This window comes from Microcaecilia unicolor, chromosome 5 (assembly GCF_901765095.1).
Source record: "Microcaecilia unicolor chromosome 5, aMicUni1.1, whole genome shotgun sequence".
Lineage (NCBI taxonomy): Eukaryota > Metazoa > Chordata > Amphibia > Gymnophiona > Siphonopidae > Microcaecilia > Microcaecilia unicolor.
The window spans coordinates 151,929,827-151,942,599 of NC_044035.1; the positions used below are offsets into that span (position 1 = coordinate 151,929,827).

General features: G+C 45.7%; 1 protein-coding gene across 1 annotated transcript in view; it reads left to right on the forward strand.

Moving 5' to 3' along the window:
* Window positions 1-12,773, forward strand: part of LOC115470349 (microsomal triglyceride transfer protein-like) — a 135,418-nt gene that overhangs the window by 109,488 nt on the left and 13,157 nt on the right. The window contains exons 16-17 of the mRNA XM_030203425.1: window positions 4,240-4,364; window positions 9,988-10,158. Of these exons, the coding sequence (XP_030059285.1) occupies window positions 4,240-4,364; window positions 9,988-10,158 (296 nt within the window). The remainder of the gene's footprint in view (window positions 1-4,239; window positions 4,365-9,987; window positions 10,159-12,773) is intronic.

Consider the following 12,773-nt stretch of genomic DNA (forward strand, 5'->3'; position numbering starts at 1 on the left):
CTTGTGACCTGGATTGGCCACTGTTGGAAACAGGATGCTGGGCTTGATGGACCTTTGGTCTGTCCCAGTATGGCAGTACTTATGTGCTTATGAACTAGTGATTCAATATGATATTCTCCAAATAATACTGTTGGGTCTAAGTGTAATTTACACGACCACAAAGCCGCTATCTTAGAAAGCAATGATTTCCAAAAAGAGTGAACACCAGAGATGTCCAAAACATATGCCCCTGGGATGTCCTGGCTGCGGAACATTTAGGACAATGGTTCCCACTTGCAAATCCTACAAGATGCGCTTGCTTTGGTGAAATAAACAGATGCAGAGCAAATTTATACCAAAGCACCCAGTAAAGGCCATTTTGGGTACTCTTGCAAATACCCAACACAAATGCCCTAAGCAGTGTATCTGAGATAACACAGTGCAGGTCCAGAGAAAATTACTTTATAAAATTACCCAAGAGTCAAGATTCACATATGTTTATCCAACCAGGGCACGGAGCAGTTCCAGCTAGCTGAGGGCCAGGAGGATCCAGCGGAAGCTCATGTTGGAACTGTTAGAGAAAGAGCAGCATTTTGCACAGAGTTGATAAGGCAAAGCACAACAGAGCAGTGAATAGTGCAGTCTGAGGGGAGATGAAAGATGGATGACAGGGAGGGGGCAGACTGGGGAAAGAGGATAAGAAGGGAAGAGAGAGAAAGAGGCGGAAGATAGCAAAAGGTGGGAGTTGAAAGAATGATTTTTGGATTTCTACTTTGATTTTTTTCAGATGGGTTATTTTATATAGGAGCCAGTCCAGTATGAATTGATATTGAGTGTGACCATTGGGCAGACTGGATGGTTCATTTCAGGTCTATCTGTCGTCATTTTACTGTGCCACTGTCCCTTTCTGCACTTTTGTAATTCTGGGTCATTACCTTGCATAATCTTCACTGTCAGGCAGGTGGAAAGAAGGGACGTAGCAAGACTTTGCAGTGGGAGGGGGCCAGAGCCCGAGGTTGGGGGGCACATTTTGTTCTGCTGCCCTGCCACTGTCCTGCCACTTCCCACCTACTGACGCAGCAAATACCTTGGCTGGCGGGGCTCCCCAACCCCTGCCACCTGAAGCATTGTCCACCACCGGTCTCTGGCGCCGCCTCATTGCCTGCCCTGCTTTGTCTTCCCCTCATGTCCTGCACGCTCCTTTTAGTGAAATTGAGCATGGCGTGGACATGAACGTGGAATGGGCAGGTTGTGGGCATTTCAAAAACCTATGTGCACTATTATGGAATACACTCGATCTGCACCTAACTTAGGCGCAAGTATTTAGGCTAGGTTTGAAGTGGCCCTAATGGGTGCGCCTAAATTGTAGTCGCAAGAATGGCGCATGAAGATATTCTATAAACTGAGCTTAACTTAAGGCGTAGTTTATAGATTCATGCTAAGCAAGTGGTTTTTCAGCGCCAGTTTTTAAGGTGCCTTTTATAGAAGTTGGTCCTATGTGCACACGTGAGTATACGCCGGCAATTCTACTCATTTATGCACATTCTTGACACCTAAAGTTGGAACTCTTTTTATACCCGGACCTCTTTTACCTTCTATTGCCTCACTTAAAATCGTTCAACTAGATACACTAATGTGCCCTGCTCTCTTAGCCCATGCCAGTGCGTGCTAAATGAGTTTTTTAGTTTGTAAACCACTGTGTTATATATCTTAGGAATAGCAGGATATCACATAAACTATAAACCACTGCATAAAATGGGAGCTGAGGTCAGTAAAAAAAAAACATTCATTAGCAGCACTAATGAACGTTATCATGGACGTTTTTTTTTTTATTTATAAGAATTCAAATTTGCAAGCAATAAAATAACTTGCCAAAAATACAGAGAAAGTAATACACAAGAATTATTTCAATCAGGTAATTCTATACTCTTCCTTAGACCACAAAATAGGGAGAGCAAAACAAGACAAGGAGATCAATTAAACAACAGTAAACAGAAAAAACGTGGTATTAACCTGATTATCCCCAGTTATTATTTATCTGAATCATTATTCCACATTGATCGTCTGGTTGGCTTCTTCAAACCCAAAACAATGTATATTCAATTTATTTCGTTGTAAACCTACTTATTGTCCAATATTAGTAAAAATAATACACCTAATTTCATTTTTTCTCTTTTAAAACCAGAAATTATTTAACAGTGTGAACACTTGAGTCTCTAATCCAATTCCCACTGATTAAGGTAATCCCAGTTTCACAGGCTTCACTCCTTTTGAATTAATATTACTAAGTAATAATTTATATTACTAAAAGGAATAATTACAAAGGAAAATAACAAATATTTTAGGAAGTAGATATCATGGACATTTAATAGTTTAATGCTTTTCATATCCCACCCTTCTAAACAGATAGAGTAGTTTACAGTAAAAGTACATTAGAACAAGAGAAGAATGCCGATATAAAAATAGGGTAGCACACCCACACATACCAAAACCCCCATCCAGCACTCATACAGTCTTCCTGCAGCCCTGAGCAACATCAGCACAGTTCAGCTAGCCATGCCAAAAGCCTGTTGAAAAAAATAAGCTTTTAGTTTTTTATTAAACTGTACCAAAGATTCTCCCCCCCCCCCACCCCCACAGGGCTCTGTAGTAAATCTAGTCCGTCAGTCCTCTGTACCTGAATATGTCACCTTAAGCTTCCTGTGAAAAGACCTGAGTTAAATCTAAAAATCAAAACATTACCTCCCAAGAGGACAGTCACTTGCAGGTCTAGCTAGCTTTTCTGGGGTCAGTTGTTACCTGGTTGTCATGCTAATAATGCAAGCGAGAGACTTTAGTGGAGATCCTAGAGGGGGATGGATTAATGAGATAAAACCAACATGGATTTAGTGAAGGGAATTCTTGCCTCGCCAATCTATTACATTTCTTTGAAGGGGTGAACAAACATATGGATAAAGGTGAGCCGGTTGATATTGTGTATCTGGATTTTCAGAGGAAATTGGAGAGTCATGGGATAGGAGGTAGTGTCCTATTGTGGATTAAAAACTGGTTAAAAGATAGAAAACAGAGAGTAGGGTTAAATGGTCAGTATTCTCAATGGAGAAGGGTTGATAGTGGGGTTCCGCAGGGGTCTGTACTGGGATCGCTTCTTTTAAACATATTTATAAATGATCTAGATATAGGAAAAACTAGTGAGGTTATTAAATTTGTTGACGAAACAAAGTTATTCAAAGTTGTTAAATCGCAAGAGGATTGTGAAAAATTACAAGAGGACCTTACGAGACTGGGAGACTGGGAATCTAAATGGCAGATGACATTTAATGTGAGGAAGTGCAAAGTGATGCATGTGGGAAAGAGGAACCCAAATTATAGCTACGTCATGCAAGGTTCTACGTTAGGAACCACTGACCAAGAAAGGGATCTAGGCGTCATTGTTGATGATACTTTGAAACTCTCTGCTTAGTGTGCTGCGGTGGCTAAGAAAGCAAATAGATTGTTGGGTATCATTAGGAAAGAAATGGAAAACAAAAATGAGGACGTTATAATGCCTTTGTATCGGTCCATGTTGCGACCACATCTTGAATATTCTGTTCAATTCTGGTCACTGCATCTCAAAAAACATAAAGTGGAATTCGAAAAGGTAAAGAGAAGGGCAATGAAAAGGATAAAGGGGATGGGACAACTTCCATATCAGGAAAGGCTAAAGCGGCTAGGGCTCTTCAGCTTGGAGAAATCATGGCTGAGGGGAGATATGATAGAGGTCTATATAATAATGAGTGGAGTGGAACGGGTAGACGTGAATCGTTTGTTTACTCTATTCAAAAATACTAGGACTAGGGGGCATGCGATGAAGCTACAAAGTAGTAAATTTAAAACAAATCGGAGAACATTTTTCTTCACTCAATGTGTAATTAAACTCTGGAATTCTTTGCCAGAGAATGTGGTAAAGGAGGTTAGCTTAGTGGGGTTTAAAAAAGGTTTGGACAGCTTTCTAAAGGAAAAGTCCATAGACCATTATTAAAATGGAAAAATCCATAGTTTATTTCTGGGATAAAATGTATTGAACTTTTTGGAATCTTGGCAGGTATTTGTGACCTGGATTGGCCACTGTTGGAAACAGGATGTTGGGCTTGATAGACCTTTGGTCTGTCCCAGTGTGGCAATACTTATGTACTTAAGATAACTTTTTACATATATATGAGTTGCCTTTGATACATGATTAATCTAATCCTAATCCTACCATTGTTTCTCTGTTTACAGGAGATCTCACTACAGTCTGGGTTGCCAGCAATAGTAGAGTTCCAAGGCGGACTTGGACTAGACATCTCATCTGACCTTGGTATAAATCTGTGGGATCAAGAGTCAAAAACCAGTGTCAAAACAAGGTACTGTACATTAACCAGGAAATATTTTACTTTCAGACCTTTTAAGATAAAAAGAACTGCTCCAAATTGTAAGCTTACTGCTTAAGGAGCAGAGATTCAAGAACCTGACATTCCAGATGAATTGTTGAACCTTGTGGTTTTGGTTTAGCTCCTTCTGTGTCATTTTTCTTATTACCACTCAGGTTTTGTTACCTTCTGACCAGTGCTTTTTTTGTAGGAAAAAAGGTACCGGTACTCATTATGGGGTGGGGTCACCATTGATGGCTCCTCCCATATGGTAGCCACACCCCTTCTACCAGCCATAGCGCATATAAACAGATATCATTGAAAATACTATATCAGTACAGGAGAAAAGGACCTGGACTGGCATCGGGAGCTGAACCGGGACTGGGACCTGGACTGGCATCAGGTGCCGAACCAGGACTGGGACCCGGACTGGCATCAGGAACTGAACTGGGACTGGGACCTGGATTGGAATCAGGAGCCAAACCGGGATTGGAACCCGGACTGGAATCAGAGTCTTGACTGGAACTGGAACTCTGAACAGGAGCTGGCCCGGGACTGGGACCCGGACTGGCATACTACTTTATTCAAAGCTGTTATCTTAATCAAATCTAAGTATGTAAAAAAGTCAGAAGCAGTGCTTTTTTTGTGCCAGTACATGCCGGTACAGTACCGGCACCTTTTTTCTGAGGGCCAGCTCACTTGCCCGCCTTCAGCTCCCCGACTTTCCGTTTGTGTCCAGTTGCAGCGGCGAACTGGCAGAGAAACTAAGCAGCAGGCAGGCTTGCCTCTTTGTCGCGTCGCTTCCCTCTCAGTGTCCTGTCTTCCTCTGATGTAATTTCCTTTCTGCGAGGGCGGGATGCTGAGAGGGAAGGGAAGCGAAGAGGAGGCGAGCCTGCCTGCCTGCTGCTTAGTTTCTCTGCCAGTTCGCCTCTGCGGCCTGGTAAATAGAAGATTTCAACGCAGGGGGCACGGAAAGTCGGGGAGCTGAGGGCGGGCAGGTGGGGTTGGAACGATCTTGGGGGCAGGTGGAGGCTGGGGCTAGTCACTGGACATGTTAGGGAGGGGGAAGTTAGGGGGCAATGGAGAATCGCTGGACATGGAGGGGAGGGCAGGACGGGGGAGGAGAATTGCTGGACATGGATGGGAGGGATGGATAGGGGCAAAGGAGAACTGCTGGTCATGGATGGGAGGGGAGGGCAGAGGAGAATCACTGGACGTGGGTGGGATGGGAGGGGAGGGCAGGGGAGAGAGGAGAGTCACTGGACATGGATGGGAGGGAAGAATAGGGGCAAAGGAGAATCACTGGACATGGATGGGAGGGGAGGGCAGGGGAGAATCGCTGGACATGGGTGGGAGGGGAGGGCAGGGGAGAGAAGAGAATTGCTGCACAGGAATGGGAGGGAAGAATAGGGGCAAATGAGAATCGCTGGACATGTATGGCATGGATGGGAGGGGGCAGGGGAGAGAGGAGTATCGCTGGACATAAATGGGAGGGAAGAATAGGGGCAAAGGAGAATTGCTGGACATGGATGGGAGGGGAGGCCAGAGGAGAATTGCTGGATATGGATGGGAGGAGAGGGCAGGGGAGAGAGGAGAGTTGCTGGACATGGATGGATGGAGGGGAGGGCAGGAGAAATGCTGGACATGGATGGAGGCGAGGGAAGACAGGAAGGAGATGCACATGGATGGACGGGAGGGGAGAGAGGAGAAATGCTGGACATGGATGGAGTGGAGGGCAAGAAAGAGAAATATTGGAGGAAAGGAAAGACAGAGGAAGGAGATGCACACGGATGGAGAGGAAAGGAGAGAGGAGAAATGTTGGACATGGATGGAGGAGAGGGAAGATAGAGGAAGGAGATGCACATGAAGGGGAGGGGAGAGAGTTGAAATGCTGGACATGGATGGAGAGGAGGAAAGAGAGAGGAAGTGAGATGAACATGGATGGAGGGGAGGGGGAGAGGAACATGGATGGAGGGGAGGGAAGACAGAGGAGGAGATGCACATGGATTTAGGGGAGATGAGAAATTCTGCACATAGATGGAGGGGATGGGAAAGAGTTGAAATGCTGGACATGGATGGAAGGGAGAGAAGAGAGAGGAAGTGAAATGATCATGGATGGAGAGGAGGAGAAATTCTAGACATGGATGGATGAGAGGGAAGAGAGAGGAAGGAGATGCATATGGATGGAGGGGAGGGAAGAATAGGAAGGAGATGCATACTGACGGAGATGAGGGAAAGGGAAAAGAGGAGAAAAACTGCATATGGATGGAGAAAATAGGCAAAAACTGGATCCACTCTATACCTCCTCTAGTCAAGTCTGCGGAGGACCCAGCTTTTACTTATGGATGTAGAGCAAGAAATGAAGAAGAAAGGAGGAAAGTAAAGAAATGGAAAGGAAGCCCTGGAAACGGAGTTAAGGGAACAGATAGAGAGCCGCAGCATCAAAGACTGGGACCAACATGGTCAGAAAAACAAAGTCACCAGACAGCAAAGGTAAAAAAATCATTTTATTTTCATTTTAGTGTTTGGAATATGTCCAATTTGAGAATTTACATCTGTCTTTTTTTGCACTGGGTATACTGGAGCTCTAACAGCGTACAGAAATGATTTATAATGAAAAAAAATCACAAGATATTCTTTGAGTATCCTGAATCCGGTTACAGTATCCTGAATCCTGTTCTTGCCAAGCTTGTTGGAAATCCTGAATCGTGCTTGAGTATCCTGAATGCTGTTCCTGCCAAGCCAAGTCCGTTCCTGAATCCGATTCCAGCCAAACCAAGTGCATCCTGAATCAAGTCCAGTGCTGCTTGGCGGGTTTTGCCTCCTGCTGCCGCTCGACGACAGTAGGCCAAGGGCTCACGTTGTTCCAGAGTTCATGACTGTTTGTTGAAAGCCTGGGATTGTGACAGTTGCACTCACTCCCTCACATATGCATGGAATTATATAAAAACCTATGTCTGCCAATAAAGCACTGTTTGCCTGCTACAATGAAATCAATGGATTAGTCACTAAGGATCCAACTCATTGTCAGAAATTATATTGTATAGGTGATGATCATAAAGTTATGCTATGTCCGAGAACTCTTCCCCATTCTGTGCTGCCTCAGTGGACACCATAGGGCCAATATTCAAAGCGATTTAAGCGGGCTGAAGAGGCTCTGGCCCGCTTAAATCGCCTGTCCCCGCCTAACCGCTGATATTTAGTGGCACTAAACCAGCCAGTGCCGCTGAATATCGCCTCTGACTGGCTCCCCCAGAAAGTGGGCCGGTCAGGGGTGGGCTGGGAGCATGTTGGGGAGGAGCCAGGTCTTATGCAGGTGCCGGCAATATTCAGCTGATGCCCGCATAAGCTTAAGTGGGTGAATTTAGGACAGCTCAAAAGCATATTGGGCTGGGACCCGCATATATATATTTCTTTAACTTGAAGACCGCTTAGAGCCCCCGACGCATCACATCTTCTCCCTCTCCCCCTCCCAACCTGCAGCCACAAGCCACTCCCCCTGCAAATGCCACCTGCCCCCTCCCCAATACCCCCCCTCCCAGAGTCCATGCAGGTCCCTTCCGGGCCTACCTTAATCCCTATTGGTCCAGTGGAGGTTGTTGGGGGCAGGAACAGAGCCCCCTCGCTCTTGCCCCTTGCGACACCTTTGCAAAATGGCTGCCACGTACGCTCGTATCAGCTCATGGTACTACATGAAGCACCGCAAGCTGCCATGAGAGGTTGCAGCAGCCATTTTGCAAAGGTGCCGTAAGGGGCAGGAGCAAGGGGGCTCTGCTCCTACCCCCAATGACCACCTCTAGACCACCAGGGATTAAAGTAGGCCCGGGGGGCATGCATGAACTCTGGGGGGTCATGGATTGGGGTGGGGACAGGTGGCATTTGTGGGGAGGAGTGGCTTTTGGCCACGGGTTGGGAGGGGGCGAGGAAAGGGATGCGATGCGTCAGGGGCTCAAGGGGATTTCAATTAAAAAAAAAAAATTTAAACAACTTATGCAATCCCAGTCTGATATTCAGCTGGGGCCACATAACTGTTATGTGGGCTTGGCTGAATATCGATTGGGCCCACATAAGCTGCAGCAGCCTGCCTACCCCAAATTGGCCCCCCGATATTCAGTGCCAGTGCTCGGACATGGCCCGGCACTGAATATCGGGGGATAATTTAGCCAGCGATGATCAGCGTTTTAAAAAACGCTGACTGTCGCCAGCTGAATATTGGGGTACATATTCCCATAACGGAGACATCTCTGCCTTACTCTCCACAAAAATTCTTGACTGAAAGTCCAGTGCTATACTTGACACTCATGTCTTGAGGGTACACTGTGACAATCGTCTCTCATGGACACAAAAAATATAAAATGATCACAAATTCTTAGAAAATCAAAAGCTAACAGATTTGAGATGTGTAAGTTTTCAGTGTCTTTGCTAATTTTTTTTTTAATAAGCAGTATGATTTCCTCAGTAGGCCATTTAAGTATCTATATAAATAATTCCCACCTCGAACGTTCTGAAGCTCACTCCGTGGCAGGGAAGCACTGAAGCCCTGTACTGTTCGTAGGCTAGGCTGTCAGCACCACTCACCCTCACTCATAGACCCGCCCTCAGCCACGCCCCATCCATACATAATTCGCACCTCCAACGTTCTAATGAAGCCTCAATTCTCCCAACGTTCTAAATTTCTAGTTGTGTAGATCGCTTTTGCTTCATGACTGTCTGCCCCGCCCTCGCGTCACAACGTGATGACATCGTGGGCAGAGCACAAACACTCAGCAAATCGCATCACACAAGCCCCTAACCACCCCCCCCCCCCCTTGGCGCATCACCCAAGCCCCTACCCCCCCACACACACACACATGGGCAAATCAACCCCCTTGCCACCCGCAGCCCCCAATACTAACGCTGTCCAGCCACTGCTGCTTCTCCTGTTCAGCAGCAGCGGCCGGTACAAACAGAAAAAAGCAAAACAAAACAATTTTAACCTGACATGCGCCTCCGTACACAGCCATCTGCCATTGGCTGTCCTCTCTGCAGGCGCTCTTCCTCTCCCCTCTGACTTCACTGCCCCTGGACGAAAACCCCGGAGGAGCGCAGCTACGTCACAGGGGAGAGAAGTGGCTGCAGAGACGACAGCCAATGCCACATGGCTGTCTACGGAGCCGCGTTTCAGGTAAAAAAACTTTTTTTCCCTTTTTTCTTTTTGTACAGGCCACTGCTGCTGAAGACGAGAAGCAGTAGCGGACGGACAGCGACAGCGTTAGTATTCGCGGCTGCGGGTGGCGAGGGGGTTGATGAGCCCGAGGGAAGGGGATTGGGGTGATGCGCCGGGGAGGGCCTTTGGTGATGTGCCAAGGGGGGGGGGGGAGGGAGAGAGGAGGGCCACTGCACATGCGTGCGTGGAAAACCTTGCTAGCGCCCATTTCATTAGAGCCAGAAATGGGCCTTTTTTACTAGTGTTGAAATAATGATAACCTTTTAATAGTAACCACTCTCCTTTTCACAAGTTGCCTTTGTTTCTTAGGTTTGTATGTACACAGTATCTTCATACACATAACATGCTTCAGTGGAGAGGAACCTACACCAGAACATACTTGAGACAGATTTTGTCTTTTTCCCATTCCAGAGCTGGATTGGCCATTGACTTTAAAGCAGAAGTCGGCACCGATTACTTCCAAGCTGATGTGAAAGCCCAGGCAGATGTTGAGCTTACATATCGTGTTGACACAGTGATTAAATTTTTTGAGAATCCAGTACGTATTTGCCTCCAGCTGGCACAGGACCAGCTCTTCTACAGGTGAGATACAGAGCTCTGTCTGCATTTAATTGAGGGATATGGAAGTTGCGACCTAGAGAATGACACGGGGATTGGGTGCTGCAGTAAATCTTCAGGAAAAGAAAACAAATTGACCCATTTACTGCAGGTGCGGGAGCAAATCTTTTTACAGCCCCACGGGAATGGTAAAAAGCTTTGCTTCTGCAGTAAAAAAAGAAAAAGTTGCGGTTACTGCTCCCACGGGTCTGACATCTCCATGCCTACCTTCCTTCCTCCCTCCCTCTTGCAGTAGCTCTACCTTATGCAGAAGTTAAGCCAACAGCGATCTTCACAGGCCTGCTCCTGGGCCTTCTCTCTGCCAGATCCTGTCATCCGACGCAACTTCCTGTGTAGCAAAAACAGGAAGCTGCATCAGAAGACAGGAACTGGCAGCACCCAATCCCCATGTCAGTCCCCATGCATAAGGTAGAGACAGGAATGCAAAGGGGAGATGCTGCATGCTGATGGTATATGGACACAGAGGGGCTATGCCAGACATGGGAGGGGGTATATGGACAAAGAGGGCTACGCTAAACATGGGGGAGAATAGGAACGCAGAAGGGAGATGCTGGACTTGTGGGGGGGGGGCTTAGGGACACAGAAAAGTGATGCTGGATACAGGTAGAGAGGATAGTGACATAGAGTGGTGATGATGAGTGCGGGGAGATGGACACAGAAAAGTTGCTGGACAGGGAAGTATAGGGGACACAGAAAGAAGATGATGAATATGGGGAAAGATAGGGATGCAGATGGACGGTGAGCTGGAGAGAGAAGAAATACTAAATGGGCAGGAGACCCTAGTGAGTGAGTTGGGAAGTATTATGTATTTGGCATTTGTGTTCTGTGTGTGTGACTGAGGTATTCTGTTAGCATGAATTTTCTATGTAGCATTCTGTAATAATTTGGCTTGTTCAGTTTTCCCGATATTGGAGGGGATATTTGTGAGGGGAGACAGGGATTTTGTTGATCCTTCTTCTGCATTGTTTGTGATTTATAAAAAGACAGTTGTACAGATTATTGTTTCTTTTTATACTTTAATAAAATGATTTAAACATAAAATCATAACTGTTCAAGGCTTTTGCTGATGGGATCAAACAAAGCTCACGGGGGTGGGGGTCAGAGCTCGTGGGGAATGGGAGAAGGACAGGAACAGAACTTATGTGGATGAGGCGGGGACAAAACTTGTGGGAACGGGGCAGGTACGGGGACAAATTTTGTTTTCGTGTCATTTTCTACTGTTATCAGAGGCCTTAAAGCCAGGACATTCACTCTCTCTCAGAAGAGCCAAAAATGGTCTGATTTTCAGTATGTCTACATAAATATTCATCCAGGCATAGATAGGTGGGGGCGCCAGGGGAGCGACTGCTCCCCCAAATGGGCTTCTGATGGCGACGGCTCCTATTTTTCAGGCGGTCCGGCGCGCCTACACAGTGCTCGCACTGACCTGTGTAGTCTGCGCTCCGCTCCCCCTGGCATCACAACCTGGCTATGATTCTGTATTCATCATATATTGGCATATCTAATCAGGTTATTTTGCATATTATAATTATCCTGTGGCTTTTGTAGCCAAAGAGCTTCACTAAAGTTTGCCATTCATACACTTGGGGCCTACCTTTACCTTTGAAAAGAAGCCCAAGATTGATTTAAGAGTTTGGCAGCCAACTATGTTTTCATTTTTTTTTAAATGAAAAGCTTAATTATACATTTGGGACACCAGATATCCAAAGGTCAAATCCAGTTTTGAGAGGAAGAGCTGTCAATCACCAAATAGGAATGAGACTTACGGGGTCATTATCTGTGATGACTTCAAGGTAATTAGACAATATGACAAGGCCGTTGGGAAAGTTGTTAGTATACTTGAATGCATAAAGAGACATTTTCCGCCTCTGTCCATGGCTATGTGCTGTGTCCACAAAAGGACATTACATAAAAACAAGGAAATGATGAAGACCATTCCCCGATATTCAAAATCATTTAACCAGCCAGGAACAGGACCTGACCAGTTAAATAGTACTTGGCCAGCTATCCGTCGATTTTCAGGGTGAGTTTAGCAGCCATGTTTGGCTGTGTGTATACCTGGAATATCTTTGGCCAGTTTGAATTTAACCGGCTGGTGCCGAATATTAATTTGACCGGTTAAGTTCAAACCAGTAACAGCCTGGCATTGAATATCTGGCATTAGTGCCAACCACGGGAGTTAGCTGGCCTAACTTTCATGGTCTGAATATCAGCCCTCATATGACTTATCCAGTCTGTCTAGCCATAACAACAGTTAATCTCTACTACCCTTCCTCTCAGAGATCCTCTGTGCTCATCCCATGCTTTCTTGAATTCAGATATAGTCCTTGTCTCTTCCATACCTTTCCATGAAGAATTATTTCCTTGGATTACTCTATTTTCAATCTGTGGCTCTTATTTTAGAGCTTCCTTTTCATTTGAAAGAGACCTGCCTCCCATACAATTTTGTCACTAAGGTATTTAAATGCCTTTGTCATATACAACCGTTCCTGCCTTTCTTCCAAAGTATACATATTGAGATCTTTAAGTGTGCAATTTAATCTAATAGGGTGCTAATTATCGGCACTAATTGGCTTTAA